Here is a 27,804-nt window from a genome sequence, read left to right on the forward strand (position 1 = left end):
AAAGCGGTCGCGGAACGAATTAATTTCGTAACCCGAGGGAGCAGTGTATGTGTCTTCAAGTCATTTGTCAACTTATGGCGACCCCATAAGTTACCTCAAAAAGGAAACTCTGTAGCATACAGGTTGGGCAAATTGTTTGACTGCTACTACAGACTGAATATCCCTTATCTGAAATGCTTGGGATCAGGAGTTTTTTGGATTTTTTTTTCAAATCTGGAATACCTGTATCTGCATATATGTTCATGAGGAGATAAGTCTAAACACAAAATCTGTTTGTTTCATATACATCTTATACACATATTAAATATTTTATACAATATTTTAAATAATTTTGTGCATGAAATAAAGTTTGTGTAGATAGAACCATCAGAAAGCAAAGGTGTAAGTATGTCAGCCACCCATGAAAAAAGTTTTGGCTTTGAAGTATTCTGGATTTCTGAATTCCAAATAAGGGAGAGTTAACCTGTACTGTGTTTCTCAGATAGATTTTTGAAATATTGATTGAACTAGGAGTAATCAGAGGGGGACAGATAAAGCTTCTATTTGGCTTGAGAAACCTCAAAACATATTGATCATTGTCAGTTTTTGTGGGTCACCACATAATAGAGTTCTTAAGGTGGCTTACATCATCAAAATGAAAGTGTTCTATTAATATTTTTAGTCAAACAAATAAAATGCTGAACCAGCATATGAAGCAGGATGGGCTTACCAGAAGCCGACCTTTCAGCCCTGACAGAGAGAGTTGGTGTCTGTGTATGTGTGCACGTACATAATGTGAAAACCTATCTCCCAAACCAATACAGGAAGCCAAGAATTGTGCATACATACCCCAGGTAAGCTTGACAGCTGAACTTATAGTCAGCCAAGGATAAAAGCTGTAGAAAAGGAAGAAACCTTCCACTTGCACTCTAAAGGAAGATGGGAAGGACTTCCACTTTGAAGGACAGGATCTTGTTCAAACAGATTTATGTTTGACTGTCCCAAGTTCTGTATCCACTAGCTACAATAAGCTTTCTTTATTGGAGAAAAGTGTAGTTCAGTATAAAAGCACATGTAAAACCACTAAGGTGTGCATGTGATATGCAACAATCTCAGGAGGAGCAAATACATTCTATAGCTAAACAAGTTTGAACTTATCAACTTTGTGTAAGTAGTGAAACAATCAAACTACAGTATTTATCAGTTAAACTCTGAGCTGTAACACATTCAACCTATTCCCCAGGACACCAGATGCTAAGACTCATGTTCAAGGCAGCTAATTATAATCAATCATATTAGTCAAATTAAGGTAATAAAAATCCCTCAAATTTTTAGTCTCACCAGTCTCTTACTGATCCACAACTCTGTTAAAGCCAAATTATGATCAGGACAAGGCTTTTGACCTCAAAGGTACAGTTCCAGCAGTTGACTTTCTCCTGTTTAATTTTATATACCACCTGCTTTAAAATCTTGGCACAGGTAACCATTTTAAGTCTATTAATCTCATTGCTACTGGTTGCTCAGGTCTTTAAAGCTCCATGATAACCATGCATCTGTCCTAATTGGTACATGGATGCACTCATTCTGCAAGGCAGACTCTCCACTTGGTTTTTCATACTGATTGAAATGATTGTAATCTGGAGGAATAAGAACCTTCTGTAATTCTGTTTTCATGGACAGATCACTTCCTGGTGGTGTTCAGATTTACAGGATCTCAGAAACTATTCAAATATAGGAGGCTGATGAACCAAAATGATATTCTGGCAGGTGTAGGTAATTTTTCTGTTGTCTCAGCAGGCAATTCTGTCAAGTCCTGTTTGAATTACAGAATGGCACTATTGCCTAGGTAGTTGACTTAATTCCTAAGTGTCCTTTTCCACTGATTAAAGCTACACATGTTCCTTGGGAGTTGGGGGCAGCAGAAAAAGTGGGGACAGACTAGAGTGAAGCTGGTAGAAAACATGGGATTTAAATTTGACAAAACACAGGCAAGTGCCCTTCTGTAAACCTACCCCATGGCAATAATGATGACACAGAAATTGTGCTTTCTGCCATTACTGTCTTTCCAAAAAGCCAACTAATGGAAATTTTTCAGATGGTCAAGGCCTATTAGTGTCCGGACCAAAAAATGGCACAGAGTATTAAATAGCCCAATATGATCAACTAAAAAAATATTGAGGAGTACAAGTGCAGCAAACTGGTAAAAGAGGAACGGAATGATACAGGACAACACGATCTACAAGAAGCAGCTTTGCTATCTGGGAATTTAACACAGACTGTGAACTGAAGTTCCCCGATTCCTAGACAGCACAGAAGTCTGGCAAACTATTGAAAGAGGCAAGGAGAACACCACACACCCTCCATCAGCCCTCTACATTTTGGGGCTAGATTTGCTCATGTATCCTTCACACATATTCATCAAAGACACTGTGCAGGTTGTAGAGGAGGCTTGGACTATTCTGTAGGTCCTTAAAGTACAGCTGGGGAAGAAAGGGCTTTGCTTCATGTGCAGCTGACTCAGAAAACAACTAAACAGGCAAATGAACTATTTGTCCCTCTTTCATCAGGGTGATCACTTGACAGTGTGGAATTCCATATGCTCACCTGTGTGGCATTCTTGGTCATCTATGTGGGAAGAACAAAAGGTGATAATAATATGACAGTCAAAAATGTTTATTTCTTTAAAAGCCCAATGTGTTTAGGTTTTTTGACCAACTGGCCTTCTTCAGGGGTTATTCTAAAATAATCAAAAACACATTTACTATGAATGGTGACAAGGCTGAAACGCCTTGGGCTTTTAAAGAAATAACATTTTTGAATTTCATATAAGAATATGGAGACTAGTTCTCCTTTAATTCTTCACCTATGGGAAACAGGCAAGTGATAAAAATGATAAAGGCCACTGTTCTGACATATTATAAAATATTTCAATCCTAACCTATATATCTCACACTTCTACAATTGAAAACATAATAAAAAAAATCATATCCGCAAAAGATCCAAAATTCCCAAACAAATGTCCACTACAGTACATCTCATCCACCAGACTGTAATAGCATGTCTAATCATCTGAAGTAAGTGGTGATTTGCCGGGGGGGGGGGGGGGGGACAGCTTTAATAGATATTTTAATTTTACTTCAAAGCAGCTTGTGAGTAAATGCACACCCATATACACACTTCTCATCATTTAAGAAGATATACAAATTATCAGTTAGCTTTTTTATTTTCAAGATCAAACATTATCATTAAAAACAAACTACAATTTTACTGTGTTTCCATTTCTTTGACAGGTCTTTTGATTGCAAAAGAAGTGATTAAACAGCAGGTTAATGAAGCAGAGCAAAATTTCAGAGGAAAACTTGATACTATGACATGTGAAATCTGGAACAGTCATTCAGATTCGCCCAAACATGACATTGTCACAGACTACTGGACTAAAACACCAAAAGACTTTAATAGACAAGCCAGGCAACTGAGACAGAGGGTACTGAGCTTCATAGCAATTGTTTTTAACATTAGTTAATCATCTGAAAAAGTGGAAAAGCAGGAGCATATTACTGAAAGTAAAAAAGATTCTTCACATTTTAAAGAGTAGAAACTAGGCTCAAATAAAAAGAATATGAAAAACTGGGGAGTAAAAAATAATTCTTTTGGGAAAGTAGTATAACACAAATTAATCACTACACAGACTTATAGCTGAGACAGGGAAGAGATACAGGTTAAATCCAGACTGGAATTTGGCATAAAAGTACATACACTACTGTTGAAGTGTGGTTCATCACAGTACAATAACAGATGACAGTATGCTGAATCAAGTTCCACAAGTAGAATCTGAACTTTACTCAGTTCAATGAAATGGGAAGAAAGTGTGGGTAAGACTCCTTCCATAAGGAACAATGAACTAGTGTGGCTTTTGTTGTTCTTATGGCAACCCTAAGGTGAATCTATCATGGGGCTGAGATTGTGTGACTCGCCCAGGGTTACCCAGTGGGTTTCCATGGTTGAGCAGGAATCAAAACCTGGTCTCCAGAGTCAAAGACTACACTCAAACCACTTCACAATGCTGGCTTTTAGTGCAGGTCTTACACTTGTGTAATAAATTGAAAACCTTATAAATATAAGAAAACCTCAAGGGAGATTCAAAATAAGCGTAAAATGCTAAATTAATAAAATAAGAAAACAAGATTAATCCCAATAAGAGAGAAAAAAAGAAACAGGCTAAATCCAATAATTTATCTGTAAAATTAATCTATGGTGCCAGGCAATTTTTTTTTCACAGATTACCTATAAATGGGACTATTTTATACTAACATCTCTCAGAAAATATTTTAATTAATAGTCTAAATCTCAAGAGAAACCTATATAACTCTAAACTATTCTATTCAATCTCTAAAATCATTACAAATCACAGCAGTTGTATAACACAACAGAGGATATATTTATACTTGCCAGGATAACATGAACAAATTAGTATGATCAAATGGCTGCAAATGGAAAATATAATACTGGAACTAACGAAAAGTTCCAAGGAATAGTTTCTTAGCTGGTTAAACTGAGACTACTGGAAATGCTTCCAAATCATTTAGTAAGCAGTTCCAAGGTACTAATTCCTCTGCATTACTGGCAGTTTTCAGACTAACAATAGATTCCCAAGTGACATAAAAGCAATCAACCAGAATTTAAGAAGCTGCTATGTTCCCTTCATTTCCCAAAGCAGGATGAACAATGTTGCCAGAGTAGATTCAAAAGAGAGACCATGACTAGCGAGGAAGGCATTTCCCCCCAATCTCAGCTGTAACACTATGTAACTAAACTTCTTGAGGTTATTTCAAGGCTATTTAGTTAAGTTATCCCCACCCTTAGGACCAGGAATCTGAAGAGAACTAAGACTGACCTGAAAGAGTGGTGGTGACAACATCCAAAATCAGCTAAAAGGTTTCATTTTTGGTTGGTTTTTTTTGGGGGGGGGGGCTCTATGCAAGACCTCTGTGAGGAATGGACTGAAGACCCTCTTTCTACCACCACTGACCTCACCATATTTATGACTAGTGAAGATCACTCTTTTGACTATCTAGGCAGCACTATGCTTGCTTTACATCAAGTGTTTGTCTGCAATGATACCACACAGTCAAATCTGACTGACTGCAAAGCATTGTGACATCAAATGCAAGAGTAGTAAAAAACACCTCAAACAATGGCAGTGAACAGACTCCTGCTCAAAACAAGCTGAAAATGAAATCAATTAGAATTAATAAAGAAAGAAAACCTGAATAAGAATTATTTGAGTCATGGATGATGGCTAGAATTAAACATCAATAACTCTATCATTACTAAATTCACCAGCAAAGAATAACCCAACAAAAGCTCTTATTTCTTCTGCTTTGAGTATTCAGGCATAAAGTTTTGAGAAGAACAGGTTGCTCACCTGTAACTGTGTTTCTTCGAGTGGTCATCTGCGAATTCACACAAATGGGTTTATTCTGCACCTGCGCAGCAATCTTCGGAAACTTCTAGAATCTCTAGGCAGAAAGTAATGTATCTTTCTGCAACTTTTTGGCGGTAGCTTCGCCCACCCATATATAAGGCCCCTGGTGGCCCGCTCCTCTTTAGTTCCAAATGAGCCGCTAATCAGCGTGGCAACAAGCGTTGTCAAATGAGCAGACACTGAGGGGATGGATGGGCGGGTTTGTGTGAATTCGCAGATGACCACTCGAAGAAACACAGTTACAGGTGAGCAACCTGTTCTTCTTCTTCGTGGTCTCTGCGAATCACACAAATGGGTTTAGACTAGCGAGCTATAGTCAGTGGAGGAGGGAGTGTCAATAAGCAATAAATGACATAATCAATAAAGTATGTAAACCAAACAACTGTGTTATTTATTAACAGTGCAACAGGTCTAATGCATGGCAGAGAGTAACACTGCCCTCCCCAAAGCTGCATCATGCCTGGCCCTTGCATCCAGCCTGTAATGTCTAATGAATGTCAATGGTTGGGACCAGACAGCTGCCTTACACACATCCTCAAGGGGAATCCCCGTCAAAAAGGCTGAGGATGCAGCTACTGCCCTAGTTGCATGGGCCCTAACCCGACCTGGTAGAGGCTTTCTAGCCAGTTCGTAGCAGAGGTGTATGGTACTGCCCACCCACTTGGAGAACCTCTGCGGTGACACTGGCAGCCCCTTCTTGGCTTCGGAGTAGTCTCTCCGAACGCCTGGAAGCAGAAGTCCTGTCCAGATAGAACGCCAGTGCCCTGCGGACATCCAGGGCATGGAGCTGACGCTCAGAGTCTGTGGTCGGATTAGGAGCCAGAGTCGGCAAAACAATGTCCTGGTTGATGTGGAAAGCAGACACTACCTTTGGCAAGAAAGTAATGTCTGTACGGAGCACCACCTTATCCTTATGGAAACGGAGAAAGGGTTGGTCCATTCTCAAAGCACACAGTTCACCAGCTCGGCGGGCTGACGTTATAGCTATCAGGAAGGCCGTCTTCCAAGTCAGGAGTCTCAGATCCATGGTAGCTAAGGGTTCAAAGGGCTTGGACACCAACTGTGCCAGGACGGTATCTAGACTCCACTGTGGTGTAGGGTCTAGAAACGGTGGGTGCAAATTGTTGAATCCCCTAAGGAACCTCTTTATGAGAGGATCCCCAAAGAGAGAGGGCTTGTCGTGAAACAGGTAGTGAGATGAAATGGCGGACAGGTAGCATTTGATAGAACTCAAGGAGAGACCTGCGTCCGCTAAGGTCATGAGAAAGTCCAGAACTACAGGGATGGAGACATGGGATGGTGGAATGTCCCTTGCTTGCAGAAAGGTTAAGAACCTATCCCATTTGTAGGCATAGGACCTCTGCGTGGATGGTCTCTGTGCTGCCTTGATGATGTCCTGAACACTAGATGGAAGTGTCCTCAGGATCGGATCCTTCATGCTACCAATGGGAGGGATTGTATCTCGGGATGGTGAATTAGCCCGTCGTGGAGCGAGAGCAGGTCGGACTGGTGCTCGAGGCAGAGATGGTCCTGCGCCTGTTGTAGGAGCGGAGCGAACCAGGGCTGTCTGAGCCACCACGGCGTTACCAGGATTGTGTCCGTGTGGTCGGCCAATATTTTCGAGAAGACCCTTGTGATCAGAGGGAACGGAGGAAAGGCGTACAGGAGGCCTTGGGTCCATTTGAACTGGAAGGCGTCTCCTTCCGATCTTGGGTCTCTGTACCATGAGCAAAATCTCATGGTATGAGTGTTCAGCCGGGAGGCAAACAGGTCGAGGAGGGGGGGTTCCCCAGAGATTGAAGAGTCGGGGAACCACTTCTGGATGCAGTCTCCACTCGTGGCAAGTGGATGATGACCTGCTGAGACGGTCCGCCAGGTTGTTCTGGTCGCTGGGCAGGTGGATGCATTGTAGCAGGATCTTGTAGTCTATGCACCATTCCCAAATGCGGATGGTGATTGATAGCAGAGTCCTCGACTTCGTACCGCCTTGTTTGTTGAGGTAGTACATGACAGTGGTGTTGTCGGTGAGAAGGAGCACCACCCTGTCCGCGAGGACCGCCTGAAAAGCTCTGAGTGCTTTCTCTACGGCGAGCATCTCCAATACGTTGATGTGGAGAGTAGCTTCTGCTGGTGACCATCTGTCCTTTATTGTAAGGTCCAATGTGTGGGCGCCCCATCCTTGCAGGGAGGCGTCCGTAGTCAGGGAGAGGTCTGGCTGAGGGGGTAGAAAAGGCATCCCCACACAGACGTTGTCGGATTGGAGCCACCATCATAAGGACCTCTGTACCAGTAGCCTTCCTGTAGGTGTGGTAAGATAGAAGCAAGAGTTACCATCCTAAATTTTTTATAAACAATAAAGTTATTAAGGGCTCGAAGATCCATTATGGGGCTGAGGCCAGAATCCTTCTTCGGTACAGTGAAGTACCTGGAAAAAAAGCACCGGTTGAACTCAGAAGGGGAGACAGGTTCAATGGCGCCTTTGTCTAAGAGTGTGCGCACTTCGTCGAGAAGGGTGTCAGAGGGGACGGTTGAAACAAAAGCTCTGGTTAGCGGGAGCTCAGAGAACTCTAGGGTATAACCTCTTCGGACGATGTTAAGTGCCCAAGAGTCCGAAGTAATGGCGGCCCAGGTGGTGAAGAAGGGGCTCAGCCTATTGGAGGTGACGAGGTGCGCAGGAACACATCAGAATCTCTTCTTGCCCCGGCCATCCTTCTTCCTATACCCTTGTTGGTATTTGGGTTGGGAAGATTGACGCCTGTCCGGTGGAGGAGCAGGTGACTGTGAGGATTGGCCCTGGAGGTTACTGTCCTGGTGGTAAGGACGGTCCTGGGGCTGAAAACGGTACTGGCCTCCTGAGTGCCAGGGGTGCTGGCCGGGATACCTCTGGCGAGGAGATTTGGACGGTACGGAGGACATACCGTGCTTCCTAGCCGCGGTCTTCATCCGGTACCTGAAGCTAAGCTTCTCGTCCGTGTCCCTACTGAAGAGGCCCGAATTGTCAAAGGGCATGTCTTCAATATCCGCCTTTGCCTGAGGGGTAAGAACTGAAGACCGGAGCCATGCATAGTGGCGGAGAGCTATGGAGCCAGAGAGGATTTTGGATGTACAATCCATGGAGTGCCTGGCAGAGATGATCTGCTGTCCCGCCATCAGGTGGATCTTGTTCCTGAGAGCCGCCATCATACGCCTCCTGTCCTCAGGCAAGTCAGCAATGGTGGCATCCATCTTCTCCACCAGGGACTGGACGTAGGCCCCCATGCAAGCCGCGTAGTTTGCGATCTTGAGATCTAGAGCAGCCGAAGTGTAGAATTTCTTCGCCAAGGCGTCCAGCTTTTTACTGTCCTTGTCTACGGGCGAGGACGAGGCTTTGTGGGCGAAAGTGGGCTGGGCCCCTTCAACAATAGCTGAATTCAGCTTAGGATGGTTCGACAGCCAGGACGGGGCGGATGGAGTAACCTGATACAGGTTCTCGGTCCTGCGCAAAGTGTACGGGATGGTGGCTGGGGTGTCCCAAGAGTGCTTGGCGATCTTCTCCAGGGACGGGAGGTAGGCCAGGGCCGGTGGGGCTGGAGCAGAGCCGTGGATCCTCCTTTCCACCGGGTCGAGAGCATCGTCCTCCGGATGGGCGACTTCCAGCTTGAGGGCGTCAGCCATCCGTATGACCCTGTCGGCAAAGGCCCTGACGTCATCCGTGGGCGAAGGGACCGAAGGGCCCTGAGGCACAAACGGGGTATCCTCATCCGAGACGGGAGATGCGGAACGAGGAGAGCCCGAGCCGGACATCGAGGGGGATGGGCTCCGCCGTCTGAAGAGAGGGTCGGATGTCCCGAGGTCGTCCTGGTCGTCCCGGCGGGAGGTGTCATCATCCGGACGACGGCCTTGAAGGTGAGCATGGAGGTCCCGGCGAAGGCGGGACGGGTCAACCGGGATGAGGTACTGTCCCGTGCGCTGATCGTGGACGAGATCTGGGAATGCCTGGAAGAGGTCCTGATCGTGATCTGCAGGAGGGCGATGGTGTGCAGCCAGAGCCTCGTCGGCTTCAGCACCTAGTGTGGCCCGGTCCCGTGAGGCAGAGCGTGGTCGTCTGGTTGGCGAGGGCGAGGGGGATCTTGACCTCGGCCTCTGAGGGGAGAATGGAGCATAGGAATCCTGAAGCTCTCCCTCCGATTCAGAGTCCACGTTCACAATCTGTAGGCTATCCGCCGGTACAGAGAGGTGACTGGTGAGGAGGACTCTGGGCTTGAGCGGCACCATACGGGACAGGGCCGGTAGAGACGGAGTCGGGGTCTTCACCGGCTCAGGAACATGTTGACGGTACTGGCCTCGACTCAGGCGGAGGCACTGAGACCGTGCTTGGGGGCCCCTTGCGGCGGCTCTTGGCTGGCGGGGAGGTCGAGCGAGCCCGCTTCTTATCCCGGTCGGAGCGTTTCTCCCCCTTTCTCTTGGGGGCTTTGGGGGCGTCCGCTTCCCCAGAAGCTCCGGAGCCGCCAGGCTTGCTGAGAACCCTATCATAGAGGGCGGCCTTGAGAGTCCGGTCCCTATTCTTGAGGGCTTGGGCGGACATGGCCTTGCAGTGGGCACAAGTGCCCTGAATGTGAGCCTCTCCCAGGCAGAGGACACATTTGTCGTGGCCATCGGCCTTGGGGATTTTCACCCCGCACTTAGTGCATTGCTTGAAGGAGGCCATGGTAAGAGGAGTCCATTACCAGTCCGAAGTCAAGCCGAAATCAGAGAAAGTCGTCAAGCCGAGGGAAAGTCCAAGAGAATGGTCAGTGAAAGTCTGAAGGTCAAAAGCCAGAGATTCAAATACACAGGAGCAAACAATTGCTAGCGAAGTTCCTCGAGCTGCTTAGCGCGGCGGAATGAAGGAACTAAAGAGGAGCGGGCCACCAGGGGCCTTATATATGGGTGGGCGGAGCTACTGCCGAAAAGTTGCAGAAAGATACATTACTTTCTGCCTAGAGATTCTAGAAGTTTCCGAAGATTGCTGCGCAGGCGCAGAATAAACCCATTTGTGTGATTCGCAGAGACCACAAAGAAGAAGTCCTTTTATTCGTAAGGACAGGAGTATTTTAGGATACTAAGGGCCCAAAAAGACAGGCCAAAATAAAGCTGCTTCGGGTCACTTTGGAGATATGCTGTTTAAATGATGCATGTGTCTTAAGAGGCCGGAAGCAACGCTCCAGTCCTAATGACTAGAGCACAGCTTTGGCGCAGCTTCTGGACTCCTAAGATGTGTGTGTCATTTAAACAGCATATCGCCAAAGTGACCCGAAGCAGCTTTATTTTGGCCTGTCTGTTCGGGCCCAAAGACAAATTTATCGGGTGCATAATACAGAACTTTCTATACTGTGACTTTTAAGTGCTTCTGCAACCAAAAGACTCACACCCATGGAGGGAGGAATAAATACAAGATAACTCAAAAATAATGGTGCAAAACTGGTAACAAGAGTTTTACTTTTGCACCATATTCTTTTGAATCACTCTGTACATCTGGCAAGGTTGATGTAAATACACACGAATTTCACTGATTCTGTTAACAATTCAGCAAGACAATTCTTGGGTAAATACAAGAATAACCACATAGCACAACTTTTCTATCTGAATTTATTTTTTAGAAGTTACTATTGAAGATGACAGCCAAAGGTGAAAGGCATTTAAAGAATGACAAGGGTACCTAAACTGCACCAAGTCATCTTTCATTAACTTCTGTCTATTCCATACCCATAGCTCTTCCTTTTGCCACCTCTGCTTCTTAGCTGTGCACATTTGCTGGGGAACCAATGTAGTGTAGTGGTTTGAGTGCTGGATTATGACTCTGGAGATCAGAGTTTGAATCTGTGTTCAGCCATGGAAACTCACTGGATGATATTTGGCAAGTCATAGACTCAGCCTCAGAAAACCCTGTGATAGGCTTGCCTTAGGGTCACTGTAACTTGAAGGTACACAATAGCAGCGTTTTAATATCTCTGGATGGGACTAAACTAATCTTCATGCCCAGGTCTTTATATCATTATTAAACCCATAAACAATTAAAAAAAACTTTGTCCTGAATACTTTTTAAGTATTCAGGCAATTTATCATTTAATCAATTGGCTTGTTCAGGCTAGTTCCGGCAACTTTTAGTTAAGATTTATAGCCTCCTTTATCTTAAGAGCTCTGAATAAGAGGCAAGTATACTGAGACATAATTCCTTGACACCGAAGGGCTCACAATCTATGTTTATTAATTGCCCTATGATGAAAGCAACACTGGTTACAAATGTAGAATCTGAAAGTAGATCATATCATGTAGATAACGTCTGGACCAAAGAAATATTATTTATTAATATAGTACTTTACAAGCAGCATCTCATTCTTCTTGAACACAACAGTTTCTCTTTTAATGAAAGATAATGATTTCTCCAAAGCCATCCAATAATCCATGGACAAGCAGAATTGATTTTTTTATTCATGGATTCAACTATTCACGGCTTGAAATAAAAAATAATTCCAAAAAGCAAAAGTTGATTTTGCCATTTTATATAGGGGACAGCATTTTATTGTGCTATTGTAGTTAGTAAGACTTGAGCAACCACAGATTTTGGTATCCACAGGAGGTCCTGGAACTAAACCCCAGGAAATACAAAGGGTCCACCATACTTTCTAATAAACATGAGAAGATTGTATTGTAAGACAACTGAAGCAGATAAAGACACAGAAAGAAAGGGCTGGTGAAACAAACAATACCACTTACCCTCATTGAGGTTTCTCCTCCATGTGGCTGCTGCAGCCTGAACACCTGAGCCACCATATGTTCTGTGGAAGGGTGCAACAGGATGCGTCGAGATGCCAGTCCTACCATGACATACCTGCCCATTGGGGACAGGCTTACAGAAATGGCATTGGGACCTAGAGATGAAACACAAACATGTTTTTGCTTTCCCCATTAAAGCACTTGTGGCTGCCACACATTTCCTAATCTCCTTTTCCATTTCCACAGTTTAGGAGTGTAACAAGCTTGCTCTGTAACTCCTTGAAATAAGAAACTTGAAAGATTACAGGCATTAGTTAGAAATATCAAAGGAGAGTCAACTTATGTCCAAAACACACTGCAGAAATAACTCAGTTTAAGACTTCTTTAATTGTCCTGGTTCAGTGCTAAGGAATCCTGGGACCTGTAGTTTTTTTGTGGCAGCAGAGCTCTCTGAAAAGGCTAAATGTCTCACAAAACTATAATTCCTGGAATTCCCTAGCATTGAGCCAAGGCAGTTAAAGCAGTCTCAAACTGGATTATTTCTGCAGTGTGTTTTGGACCTTAGTCAACGAATGATGGTGTAAATAGTGTACAGCTACATTTAATTGACTGAACATATTAAGGTACACCATGCAAGAGTCTTCTATACTCTTATGTCAGCATAATATACGCTTCCATTCCAAATCAGTACAGGGGCAGGGGTTCTACAAACATTTTTCATACAGCCATGACACACTGTATCAATTCAATCTTTGCAATGCTACTCTTCCATTTCTACGATCATACTACAAGCTTAGAGCTTTCCTTCAACAAGCTGACCCATCCATAGGCTCTTACCAAATCGCTTTGTGTAAAGCATTTCACCCAAGTTGTGTGGTGCTAGGGAATAAACGGCCAGTATTCCCTCATCAGGAAAGCCCCGCTGACTACTAGGAATGAAGGCTGCAAGAAGCTGTCCATCTGCAGAAATATCACAACTGGCATCGTTGTAAATCTTGCAATTCTGAACAAGCACATTCACAGAGGCTGTAAGGAAAGAAAAAGAAAAATCAAGAATTAAGAATGTAAATCAGGACGTATGGAAAACAGACACAGAAGGGACACTATTTCGTAAGAGAAGCTGCAAAACTTTTAATTATCCTCAAGTTGTTCCAAAACATTCACTGTTTTGCTGAATTATAAACTATTTAAAATAAGATATACTGAAAGGATCTAAGGACTGAAAACCAATGCACGTATTTGAATCAAGCACGACAGGCACACTCACAAATAGCAGTTCACATAGGTATCATGTCTTTAATTCAGTTGCTAAACAACAATATAAAAAGGTATTCATTACCTCCTGTTACTCTTATACTACTGTTCCTAGTTACCAATTGCTCTTGTTGCTATGACAATACTTTACATCACTGAACAAAATGATCTAGAACCAGGGTGGATTTGATTTAAATCATGAGTTAAATCACCACTCAGAAAGACTCAGTTTAATCATGTGATTCCCACCCTCTCAAAAAAGGCACTCTTTCTCGCTATAAGCTTAATACAGTATATATATTACACACCTCATGAGTTACCGAAGACTCATTCTTGCTGGTATAATCTTAATATTTACAACCAAATGAAGGTTTCATTTTTGGAATAACAACTTTTCAAATAGTTTTACAGTTATATTAAAAATACTGATTTGAAACACATCATAGATAGATAGATAGACAGACAGACAGACAGACAGACAGACAGACAGCCAGACAGACAGATAGATAATTATGAAATTATTGTGAAGTGAACTATCTCCAGTTTAATAAGCTAATCATTCCTATTTGGACAACTTTTCTGCTGTACTTTATTGGAAGGAGAAGAATAATCATTACCTTAATAATAATAATTTAAATAGTTTAATTTAACTAAAACAAGAACATTATAGCTTATGTATTCTTATATTTGCTTAAATATCCATGTTTGTTAATTGTCATATTTTTAATTAAACATATCTGTTTCTTTCTTTTTGCTGCCATGTCCTGCCCAGTGATAGCTACAAATGTCTCTAAGTTCTGCCTAGGAAAAGAACATAAAAGTATTTGTAAAACCCGACAAGGAAAAGAATGCCACGATCTAGTCCTAAGGACTAGAGCACAGCTTTGGCGCAGCTTCCAGACTCAGGATGCATGCAACATTTAAACAGCATACCTTCAAAGTGTCCCAAAGCATCTTTATTTTGGCAGTCTGTATGGGGTCATATCTCAGGTAAATGGGGAGCCATCTCCCACAGCAGCCCCCTCTGCCCTTCCCAGCTACCTATACAAGTGGGAAGGGAGTTGAGGACCAAGCCAGCTTCTATAATGCAACCAGGTTACTATAAAGCCTGCCTGAGATTAAAAGGGCTAAGCTTCTAAACCCCAGCTTCAAGTTGGGGCTGTCTCAAACATAAATAAAACAAAATGCCCTGTGAATATCAGAGCTATACTACAGGCCATATGCAGCTATCTACCCATGATTAGCAATGGTCTTCATTCACTGCTAACTTAAGAGCAGTTTCCTCAGTAGCCTGGATGAAGCTACTGCCCAGGCAGTCTCCCCTGATCAGGCAAATCAAGGAGGGGAGAGCCCCCACATCAACAGGTCTGGAGGCTCAGATTTACAAGAGATACTGGTTAACTTTTTCTGGTGTTCATTTTATTACTGTTAGCCCATAAACTTTGAGTTGTGCTGTTTCTGCTCAACCCCCTCTCTTTTTTACCAGGGCAGAGGAGATGCCTGGAAACTAATTCAACAAAGGAGAGGGCTAGCCATAAAAGCCACATGATGACTTTTCTTCCCTCCTCATGGGCCTCCATCCCTGCCTCCATTAGGGCCAGAGCCCTTTTGCCTTAGCTGGAACAGCCTAAGACATAAGATGAGCACATGGTTCTATCTCCCTTGTGCAAATTGGTGTTAGCCTTAGCACTTCTCAGTAAGAGCATAAGCTTTAACAATACAGATTCATTTAAAGTCTAATAAACAGGGTGACTCAAGCAAGGAGAAAGATACTTCCCTCCTCTGGTCACGCAGCAGACCTCTAATGCTTACATGCATTGAGGGTCTTTGAGAAAATCATCTCATATGAGGTGATAGATATATTGGATTAAGGTTACCAACCAAGCTCCACTTTAGTGGCAAAATTAAGTCCCTGTTATAAAACACAGGGAACCTCAGTCAGCTAGCCTCAGGAGAGCTGGCTCCCCTCTCCTTCCCTTCTTTCATAGGAGAGATGTCTGTTAAAAGGAAGAAACTAAAAAATACAGTTTCTTCTATGAGATGGTTCTCACTAATACAGGGGGTTAAGAAAAATTCTTAATCAGAAACAGACAGACAAACAGCCTCTCATTATTACTGATTCTCTATTAAACATTGATACATGTTAATATAGGATGCAGAATTTCTAGTTAGATATCAGATGATAGCCATTGCTACATGTTCACCACTTAAGTGTAGCATAATACATATGCAAAAAATGTGGAATACCATCTTGTATCAGATTTTAAAAAATGGGAAAGCAAGCAGAATGACAGAAAATGCACCACTTCACATAGAGACCATGCTAAATTACTATTGCATATTTGTGAAACATGAACAAAAATCCTAGTTCTGCAACTGTCAACACTACCTGCTGCCCCTTCCATTCCAAAATCTTTATCAGAATCCACTAGACTATCATTTAATCTGTTCCATGGAACAGGCGCACGCATTCACACGGGGCGCACACATCGATGATGTGATCGTGCGCCGCGTCCAAACGACACACCGCACAAGGGACATTACTGCGCTACCCCAGGGCACCAATGAAGCCTCTGCAGTGGTGGAGCTCCTTTTCCCAGGCGCGCTATTTCCATGATGTGCGGTCGCTCCAGCAACAATCCACGGGAGAAAGGGGCAATGTCTCACCACCCCTTTCTGCCCATCTGTATCCCCCCTCTATCAAGTATACAAGACAGAACTGTCAGATAGTTACACTTAGTTGAACATTTTCTAGAATCATTGTGCTACTGTTCCAAAATAGGAAATACAGCTGTAGGAAAAACCTAGTTATATACCTATATGCGTTCATTTACCTGTGTGTTAGAACATGGTATATAGCCTACAAATGGTAAAGCCAAGATGAGTCTGTAGTACACCCTGCTATGGCACAGTTAGGACTGAACTCCAATGGATCTCTACTGTGTAATGTCACTGACAGCTTCTAGGTTCCACAGATCAGGAGCAATCCCACACAACAGCACTGGAGACGTCTGTAACAGAGGGTGTACTACATTGGCACATTTTCTTATTCCAGTTATGACTTTTGTTGTACTCCTGGTACAAATATAGGGTGCCTATATGTGTTGTAAAATGAAGCATTTGGTGTGTCAAGATTAATGTCCAACCATGATTATATGTCCCTAATTCAGTGATAGGAGAAAGCACAGCTTGGTGTAACAAAAATGTGGATTGGAGTCTACAAAGAATAATGTAAAATGCAATTACTTCATTTCTGTCTTGAAAAATAATTCCGTTACCAAAGCCAAAGGAGTTTGAATCCAAAATACTACAGTGGACACCATAAAAGCATATGCTGAAATAAACTAGCTACTCTTAAAGGCGTCAACAAGACTCACTTCTTCTATGCATGCTTTACATGTAACTGGTTCTCAGTGTTCATCTATACACCCACACATGTGGAGTTTTCACCTATACACAACCCTCAAATGAATTGTTCTCAGCATCAAACTTGGGTTTGGCAAGCTATTCTTCTCACTTCCATGTTCATGGTAACAGAACTGAAGGCAAGACAGGAAAAAGGGAGGAGGGTGGGTTGCATGGGTTCACAGATGAAAAACCACATGTAAAGGTAAAGAAACTTCAGTGAAGTTGGACAGCTCCTAAAAAGGAAAATTCTATCTGACCAATTCATAGCCTTGGAAAAATTGGTTATCCAGCTGATTTCTGTGGGGCTGAGGCAACCTACAATATGTACAGAAATGTAAAATGGCCCTCTAGTGACAAAGACATTAAGATATCTTACCAAAAGAGGTGTGAAATTTGGACTTGGCACGAATTCCATTTGCACTTTCTATTTTTTTAATCCCTTAAAGGACATAGATTTTCTCTTTTTTGTGCCAAAAGCCACACTCACTTTAACTCTCCATGTCCTTTACATCTAAATCTAGCTCTCCTGGACTCAGAAAACACGAATCTTGCAGCTTGATTAGGTCTGTGAATCACATCGTCTTTTAAGTCTAGTGTTTGATTCTTCTTACAGTCTATTTTATTAAGCAGAAACTGTGGCATATGCTAATTTTTCAATTAGATTACTGTCACCGACTCAAAGGTGTCCATTAAGTAAAACTCTGAATTCTGTAACTGCTACTTTTAGTACAATTATGAACCAGATCACATATTACATGCATGTTTCAGACTACCCCTTTTCCAGACTGTTGGGGGGGGGGGACTATTATCTTCTATAAAAGAATCTTCCAGGGACACTAATAATCACAGTTGATAAAGTGCAATTACTTTTTTAAATTAATTATTTTTAAATTAATTATTATAATAAAATAATTTAAAATAAATAATTTTTAAAAATACAAAAAGGTTTTATATTTTAAAAAGTGTTAAAATTTATATCATGTTTTTTTTAAAATTAATTCAGATTTCAAAATTTTCTCAAAACAATTGATTAAAAAAAAAGAACTAGATACCAAAACTACATGTTACAAATAACTGTTAACTATATTCTGTTCGGAAAACATGCAGGGGTAGTTGTGTTGGCCATTTAGTAAATTCAGACAAAGATCCACCAAACAGTGATACCTTTATTGGCCTACTGAAATGCACAATATACAAAATTCAAAATGACCTTAATAGATTAGAAAGCTGGGCCAAAGCTAACAAAATGAATTTCAACACGGAAAAATGTAAGTACTGCACTTAGGGCGGAAAAATGAAATGCACAGATACAGGACGGGGGACATCTGGCTGAATGAAACTACGTGTGAAAGGGATCTGGGAGTCCATGTAGACCACAAGTTGAACGTGAATCAACAGTGTGATGTGGCAGCTAAAAAGGCCATTGCGATTTTAGGCTGCATCAATAGAAGTATAGTGTCTAGATCAAGGGAAGCAATAGTGCCACTCTATTCTTTAGGGCGGGATACAGAGTAGAGACGGCCATGGTAGTCTTGGTCAATGACCTCCGTCTGGGCATTGACAGGGGAAGTGTGACCCTGCGGGTGCTCTTAGACATCTCAGTAGCATTCGATACCATCAACCATGGTATTCTTCTGGAGCGCCTGAGGGAGTTGGGTATTGGAGGCACTGTACTCCAGTGGTTCCCTTGCTACCTCTCAGGCAAGTTCCAGATGGTGATGCTGGGGGACAGTTGCTCTCATAAGAGAAAGCTGACATCTGGCATCCCTCAAGGCGCCACCCTGTCCCCCATGCTTTTTAACATTTACCCGAAGCCGCTGGGCAAGGTCATCCGGAGACATGGGGCTCAGTGTTATCAGTACGCTGATGATACCCAAATCTATCTCTCCATGTCTCCGACTGAAGCAGTGACCAAGGATGACATCTCGCCTCTGAATTCCTGCCTTGGGTTGGTAATGGGCTGGATAAAGGAAAATAAACTCAAGTTGAATCCAGAGAAAATGGAGGTATTAGTCAAGTGATAGGTACTCCTGGCCCAAGGAAGGAGATTTGGCATCCAGTCCTGTATGGGGTCACACTTCCCCTGAAGGACGAGGTTTGCAGTTTAGGCGTGATCCTGGATGTCATCTCACGTTGAGGCGATTTCCAGAAGTGCTTGGTACCAACTTTGACTGATACGCCAACTGTGTCCCTTCCTGGCCCAAGGGGACCTTGAAACAGTGGTATATGCGCTAGTAACTTCTCGTTTAGATTTCTGCAATGCGCTTTACATCGGGCTACCTTTGTATCAAACCCGGAAGCTTCAACTGATTCAAAACACTGCAGCCACACTGATCACTAAAACATCTAGATTGGAACACATTACACTGATATTAAAATCTTTACACTGGCTACCGATTAGCTTCTGGGCCCAATACAAAGTGTTGGTTATTACCGTTAAAGCCCTACATGGCTCAGGCACGAGTTACTTGAAGGAACGTCTCTCCCTACACAATCTGCCCCACACACTCAGAACATCTGAAAAGATATTATTAGAGTACCCAAAAATCAGACTGAAATTGACCTATGACAGGACATTTACTGCTGCTGCCCCCAGACTTTAGAACAGCCTGCCAGAAGAGATCTGTCGTATCAACACCTTAAATGCTTTCAAGAAAGCACTTAAGACGGATCTCTTCCAGTGGGCTTATCCATTTGATCCACCATAATTGAACCTGGGTAACATCCTATCTTCCATTAATCATATATAGGTATGGATTTGTATTAATTTATTGAATTTGCTTTGTTAACTAACTGATGTAATTCTGGATAACTTTGAGCTTGCTGTAATGGTGATTTTATCTGATGTACTCCCGCCTCAATCTATGGGGAGAGGCGGGAAATATAAATAAACATTTTATTGTAGGATGATGATGATGATGATGATGATGATGATGATGATGATGATGATGATGATGATGATTTTCTGGTCAGGTCCCACCTGGAATACTGTGTCCAGTTCTGGGCACCACAATTTAAAAAAGGATGTGGAGAAACTGGAGCGTGTCCACAGGAGGGCAACCAAAATGGTGAAGGGTCTGGAAAACATGCACTATGAGGAACGACTTAGGGAGCTGGGGATATTTAGCCTGGAGAAGAAAAGGTTAAGAGGTGATATGAGAGCCCTGTTTAAATATCTGAAGGGATGTCATATTGAGGAGGAAGCAAGCTTGTTTTCTGCTGCTCCAGAGACTAGGACCCAGAACAATTGATGCAAGCTCCAGGAAAAGAGATTCTACTTCAACATTAGGAGGAACTTCCTGACAGTAAGGGCTGTTCGACAGTGGAACACACTCCCTCAGAGAGTGGTGGAATCTCCCTCCTTGGAGGTCTTTAAACAGAGGCTGGATGGCCATCTGTCTGGGATGCTTTGATTGAGATTTCCTGCATGGCAGGGGGTTGGACTGGATGGCCCTTGTGGTCTCTTCCAACTCTATTATTCAATGATTCTATGATTCTAATGATTTATGCTTTGATTTAATTCAGAGCTATTCAAAATGGTTGTCCATGGATTGATCCATGAGCTACTTGGCTGTGAAAAAAAGTAACAGTTGTAGTCAGTGGGCATGAATATAGTGCCGATCCCCGGCACATTGGGGGGGGAAATCTTGCTGGTACCCCACATCAGAAAGCTTATGAAGCAATGATTTAAGTAATTAAAATGAAGTCCTCCAAAGAAGCTATTTAAATCAGGATTTATACTGATTTAAATCAAATCAACCCTGCGAATGACTGGTGATTGTGGCCACATATTCCATAACCATCTCCAAGATTAAATTTGCTGTGATATGCTACAACAGCAACTTCAGGGAATATATTCTCCATATCTAACCCTCACCACCTTTTTCTGCAATGGCCAGCACTTGTGAGATGATACACAAAAAATTTTCAGACAAAAAAGCAAAAACAGGTACCAATTTAGCCAAAAGTGTTAAGAATGAAAATGTGTACCTAAACCTGCAGTAGCTGGTGTTAAACCAACACAAATGGCAAGTTTAGTGCACAGAGCTCCAACAAAACTACTACTGATTGAGCACAGTGGCCTAAATCTAATTGTTATTCCCATTTAGAGTAGATCCACTGAATCAATTATGTAAGTTCCCATTGGTTCAGTTTGTCTACTGCAGTCAAGACTAACAATTGGATTTGGCCAGTAGTTGTGGTCTTCTGTATGAAGCATATTTTGGTTAAGTTAATGGGCAGAATCAAGCCATTAGCCTGATATGCTTTGGGGGATTTTTCTCTGTTTTATGTAAGCTTTTAGGTGTATTTTTAAATTCAGTGCTATCTCCCATAGCCTTTGAAATGGGCCAAGCATAAATAATTAGAAACCCATTTTAACTGCTTTAATTTTACTAGCAACTGCTATTTGTACAAAATCTGCAGGACAAATATATTTTCTATCATGGCTATATATTACATCCAGTATGAGAGGCAGTATGATTTTGAATACACAGTTGCTAGGAAAAGAAAGTTTGAGGGTGCTGGAGCACTCATACCTTGCTTATGGGTCTTTCATGGAAATCTAACCGGTCACTGTGAAACAGAATGCTAGACAAGATAAGCCTTTAATATGGCTCAGAAAACCACATCCAACTACTACAAGCACAAACTGCAAGAATTCAAAATTCATTTAGGGACAAAGGGGATTTAGTAGCATACACACCTACAACTCTATTCCTTTCTAGTCGTATGTTTTACCTGTTTCCTAACTTAAAAGTTCTAGTCCCTCAATTCAAGAAACATAAATGCAGTCTTAATAGATCACACTAAGAAACAATCTATACAGTATAGAAACTATAAGTTGACCTCATGTATAAATTGAGGGCAGGTTTGGAGGCCAATATTATGGATTATGAGGGTAAGTCAAGGGTAAAATATAGGGACATGTAACAAAAGATGTAAAGGATGAAGAAAAGGAAAATGATGCCAAAGAAAACCACAATTTCTGCGGCCAGGTGTTCAAAAAGGACAGACGCAGAGCTGCAGTGGAAAGAGGAGAGGGGTTGGTGCTTCTTTCAGGCTCTCCTAGGATGGACTAAGCTCTCCATTTTCACCACTGTACTAAGACAAAGGGATGGTTTCTATTTTGGCAAGAATTAAGCTACAGTACTTACATTGAGACATTTTTGGACTGATTTTGTGACTAAAATTTAGAAATTATGCACTCGTCCCTCCCGATTCGCAGGGGATCCATTCCAGAACACACACACACACCACAAATCAGAAATATTGCAGATATTCAAGCCCCGTTTTGTCTCTCCTTGTTTGCCGTCTGCAAAGGACCAAAACCGCAGATCCCAAATCCGCAAACGAGGAAGGACGAGTGTACTAGTATAAGTATACTTATACATACAGTAGTCCACATCCATGTTCCCAAATTGATCAGCATGGTGCTTCTGGGAAGCCCACAAGTTGGAGTCAAAAATGCAACAACTTTTATTGTTTGTCATGTAGTATCTGTATGCAGTGTGATAAAAGCGATCACAAATATGAATTGCAGGAACTGGGCAGAGCAGTAGAGGATAGGGGAGCCTGGAGATGTCTCATCCATAGGTTCGCCATGGGTCAAGATTGACACAAAAACTGCTGACAACAACAAAATTGACTCTGAACATGGTGGTTCAATTTTGCTGTTAAAGCCTCTATGAATTCATCTAATTCTGCTTTAAAAGCTATTCATAGCCAGTGGCCAATGTGATTGGACTTCGTGAAGTAGTGTTCTTTTTGTTTACTGCTATTCTAGAGGATGAAGTGAAACAATCCCAGGAAATCCAGACACTTAAGAGCCTTAAGCATTTTTGTAGTTCAAACAGCCGTCATTTGTCTTTCATCTGTTTACAGCAGTCTTGCTGAGAACGTTCTAAATGAACTGAGTACACATTTCACTATTTTTGCCCCTTAAAACTTTCCATCTATAAGCTAGCAAGGAAAGCAATAACTGTCAAGTCTAGTTCTATGAATCCTATAAGGTTTATATCAAACATTTGATTTTCTGACAGCCTGTAATACCTACAGGAAATATGTCATGGGATAAAATACAAAACAAATTTCAAATTTAGATGATGGAAAAGCAAACAACCCTAAAGCCAAGTAGCACATAAACAAGATCGAACCCTTTTGATTTGTAAACTTTACAAAGAGAACCCACCTACAGAAATTTGTGCCTAAGTTTCACCTGTTACTCTTGTCCTCTGAGCCATCCATTTTTAAAGGTGAAGAGTATAATTTCAAACTGTATTTGCACAGTCATGTGTTTAATCCAGTAGTATAACAACCAGTCTAAGGCGCATTACAGACCGCCATAAGGGACGTCCTCAGGATGTCCTAGGTTTAAAAAGGGGTGTCACTTCTTAACGCCCCCAAGCCTAATACGTCCTGAGGACGTACAAGATGGCAGTGCCCCATCTACATGGGGGCCACCATGATGGCATCATGAACACGCCGCCTCCAAACGAGGCGGCACGGACGTGATGCCATCGCGCCACGCGAGGGCGCTTAGTGCGCCCTTTCGTCGGCGCAGGAAGGAGCTCTGAAATGGAGCTCCTTCCTGGTCTTGCGTCGCTGGTGCAGCCTTTAGATGGCTGCGCCCAGAGACGCAGAGGAAAAAGGGGCCAAGTGGCCCCTTTCTCCTCCTCCCCCCCACCATGGGGTGTCCTTGGGGCTTGAAGCCCCAAGGACACCCCTTTCCAGGCCTCGGGGAAGTGGCCTTTTGCTGCTTCCCCACGGCCTGGAAAGCAGAGGATTGGGGCCTTAGCGGCTGCCGCTCTAACCAATGAAGCCCCGATCCGGCGGGGAAAGGGGCAGGCCGCCGCTTTTCGGCAGTCTGTAACGCGCCTAAGATATCATCAGGTAAAGGATATAGGTTGCCATTACTCTATTACTAACTGTAATCTCAATTATACATTATTCTGAATAGAGAAATGTGTCAGTAAAGAAATAGACTTATTATATGTCTGCTTAAGAATCAAACTGTTCTCTCTTTATGTAAACAATTCAGACATCTAATGTATTCAGATCAAAAATGTATTTTTGGAAAAACCATGTTAAACCAAAATTCCACCTGTGTGCTGCGTGATCAAGTCAAGATTAAGCACTTAACATCTTTCTATGATGTGCGAACCAGGAATTATGATTAAGTTGTTGTAGACAAGCCATGATCAAGAAACAAACCTTCACTCCCATGAATATTCTAGTTTATTAGACTAAGAATATCGGTTTAGTATCATGTCTGAATGTCACCATTCTACTTGCAGGCCTTATTAACAACTGTCATGCTTTATATAATTGTCATGCTTTATGAAAAACATTAGAATCCTTCAGAAAAGCTCAAATTAAATTGAAGAAAATAGGGAAAAAGTTTTCTACTGTTCGCAAACTGACTCTAATCCTATAACATACATTATCCTGACCAAAAGTATTCCCTGCTTTCTCAATGCACCTATCCTAATTAATTGAAATGGTGTCTCTGACTTTAGCAACACTGATCTAATCCCAAACTCTGTGCAAAACCTTTCTACAAGTGAGAAGAACCCATTTATCTACCCAAATTAGGAATATGCTAATTTAAGTTTAAAGTATTTTTGTAGAAAAGTAATACAAATCTCCACATGCAATGTGATTCACATTTATGAAGTAAAAGTAAAATATATTCAGAATATCTCCAGCATACGTTATAACTAATCTCTGGCAAGTGGACCTAAGTATGTGCTCTGTTCAAGAGCAGCAGAAGTACCTTGGGGAATCACAAGGTCCATATGGTCCCTCATTCTTTGGAAAACAGAACATAGGTGCTAAACGGTTGAAAAGGAGATAATAACCTAGCTGGTGCTTTAGAAAGTCTATTTTTCTCCAAGATAATAAAGAAGAGATTGCTTTTAAAATGAATATAATATGAATATAAATGAATATGAAGTAAATTCTTTAAAATATACATTGAAACTTATCTCTCTTCTTGAATTGACTGTGAATATCTACCACTAATGAAATACTCTTTGGAAACTTCAACTTCCCAATGATTTCAGGTACTGAGCTCTAATATTAACCACATCAAAGGAATTTTGGGGTGATGGGGTACAAGCTGAGGCTATGCAAGGACTGTAACCCATAAAAACAGAACTAATGCTACAGTACTAGTGTTATCTTCCATCATTATAAAGGTGCCTGCCTAGCTAATCTTTAATGTAGAATTTTCACCAGAGTACTATCAGCTAGGCAACTGTTCTATTCAAAACTTGATAAAATAGTATAAAAATGGTATACTCAAATAAGGTCTCTTTTGAATGAAATATTTCTGCTTAGAACCAAACATTTGTTGTTGTTGTTGTTAACTGTCAAGTCAACTTCAATTTATAGTGACCCTATGAATGAGAGACCTCCAAGTCACATTATTCTCAATAGCCCAGTCAGGTCTCCTAAACTCAAGACTGTGGCTTCCTTGATTGAGTCTATCTGCTTGTAATTCAGTATTCCTCTTTTCCTACTGCCTTCCACCTTATCAAAAATTATTGTCTTTTGTAGTGAGTCATGTCTTCTCATGATATGGCCCAAGCACAACAATCTCAGTTTAGTCATCTTGGTGTCTATGGAGAGTCAATATGCTCCATTTATTTGCCTTTGTGACAGTTCACAATATGCACAGAACTTTCCTCCAGCAGCCCATTTCAAACTAGTTGATTTTCTTCCTGTCAGCTTTCTTCACTGATCAGTTTTTCCAACCATACACAGAAATCAGAAATATGATGGCACAGGCACTCCTGGCTGGTAGTCAATTATATATCTTTGCACTTGAAGATCTTGCGAGACTGAAGATCCCTCCAACCAAATCCATCAGGGCTAGCCTGAAGAAGATGGGCCCTCCCTCCAGTTCATCTGCCATGGTCCAAGCTTCAGAGAGAGAGAAGAACCACTGGACTTGATCCTCTTTTCCACCACCATTCTCTTCTCCTTTTGTGTCATGTCTTTTTAGATTGTAAGCCTGAAGGCAGGGAACCGTCTGAATAACTATCTGTAAGCAACCCTGAGAGCCTTTAGAGCTGAAGAGCAGGGTATAAATACCGTAAATAAATAAATACTTCCTAGCTGCTCTATCAAGTCGTAGTCTTCCCTTTTCTTTATGACAATCTCTATTCTGATTACCGTATATACTCGTTTGCAAGTCAACCTCAAGCATAAGTAGAGGGAAGGTTTCAGGGTAAAAATCATGGGTTTTTATATGAACCATAGGGAAATCGAGAGTAAAACATAGGGGATGGAAAAGGGAAAACATCACTTCCGCTCCTCTTTCTCCTTCTCCTCTCCTGACCACCAAACATCACTTCCCAGGTACTGGAGGAGAGATTTTAACTGGGTTGGGGAGGAAAGAAAGTGGAAATGGGGTGTTTCTTTGATGGGAAGTGGAGGCTTTCAAATCAGATTGGGAAACTCTTTAACAGACACACAAAAACTCCTGCCTTCAGGCACAAACAGTGGGGAAGAGTGGGGGTGCTCCTTTCAGGACCTTTCTAACCAGTATTAGTGTACTGGCCCTTATATAAGATGATCTTAGGGTCTGTTTAATACTGTCTTAAGGGGGGGAGGGATAAAGTGTTTTTAATTGTTATATTTTATATTTTACTGTTGTCAACCGCCCGGATTGGTTTGCCATAGGGCGGTATACAAAATAAATAAATAAAATAAATAAATAATATTATTATTATTATTATTATTATTATTATTATTATTATTTCTGGGACATACATTTCTTGACTTATAGTGGTGTATATACAGTAATGACTGTGCCAAAGTATGAAAAATCTTTTAACTAACACCGCAGAAATAATCCCATTTGAGACTGCTTGAATTGGCTCAGTGTTAGGGAAGCCTGGGAATTGTAGTTTATTGTGGCACCAGAGCTCTCTGATAGAGAAGACTAAATGTCTCACAAAACTACATTTCCCAGGATTCCCTAAAATTGAGCCATGGCAGTTGTCTACTTTAAAGTTATATAAATTCATCAGTGGTCATTATTTTTTGTTTTCTTAAGATAAGAATAAGACGAACTGTTTACAAATACAAGACAAATAAAAACTAACTGTTTTTAACTTGCTAGATCTAAATCTATATAAATAAAATTAAACTTCTGGGCCATTCACTCATGGATTTTACCCAGGATTTGTATAGATCTACTCTACCAACAGGCTTCCTGTCACACAATCAAAATTTGATGTAAATCTATCTACTGTATATACTCATGTATAAGTCTAGAAATTTAGGTCAGAAAATTGACCCAAAAAACCTGGGTCAACTTATCCACGGGTCAGTGTTAATACTGTATCTTAACTCTTATTTAAAAGAAGGAACTACCCCCTGGTGAAAAGCAAGAGTATAATCTGTCCTGGAAACACTGACCACCTCTGTTCTCTCATCTACCCAGCCATAAGAGTGAGCACAAAGAGTTGTGTCTGCTGGAATTTTGTAAATTCTCCGACGTTGTTTTATTTTGCTTCATCCTTTAAATCCTTTGCTATATGCCCCTAAGTTTTACCCTTGACTTATCCATGGGACATAGCAAAATTCATAATTTTGGTCCCAAAACCTGCCCTCGACTTATACATGACAGACAGAAGGTCAATTTTATTGATTTAGATTTAGATTTAGCAAGTTAATAATAGTTTGTCTGTAGTCAGCACTAACAACAGGACTTAGGCCTCTATTTCATATGGCTTGACATGATGTACAGAAAATCCATTTTGGGGGACTTGAAGTGTACCTCAATAATTTGCTCATCCATAATGAGTAGCACAGCACATCATTTGAAAGATTTCAGCAACTTAGTTTTCTAAAATTATTCAGAGAACTGCATTTGGCAATTTACTGAGAAGGTATGTTCTCTCAGAAACAGCTGACATTGATGTGCAACCTGA

At 41.8% G+C, this 27,804-nt stretch overlaps 2 protein-coding genes across 6 annotated transcripts in view; both read right to left on the reverse strand.

Annotated features, from left to right (window-relative positions):
- The window catches only part of AMBRA1 (autophagy and beclin 1 regulator 1), a 346,870-nt gene that overhangs the window by 140,989 nt on the left and 178,077 nt on the right, over positions 1–27,804 (reverse strand). The window contains 2 exon segments of the mRNA XM_042446971.1: positions 12,200–12,354; positions 13,037–13,225. Of these exon segments, the coding sequence (XP_042302905.1) occupies positions 12,200–12,354; positions 13,037–13,225 (344 nt within the window).
- CKAP5 (cytoskeleton associated protein 5) overlaps positions 1–27,804 on the reverse strand; it is a 537,335-nt gene that overhangs the window by 51,620 nt on the left and 457,911 nt on the right. The gene's annotated exons all lie outside the window — the stretch shown is intronic.

This window comes from Sceloporus undulatus, chromosome 1 (assembly GCF_019175285.1).
Source record: "Sceloporus undulatus isolate JIND9_A2432 ecotype Alabama chromosome 1, SceUnd_v1.1, whole genome shotgun sequence".
Taxonomy (NCBI): domain Eukaryota; kingdom Metazoa; phylum Chordata; class Lepidosauria; order Squamata; family Phrynosomatidae; genus Sceloporus; species Sceloporus undulatus.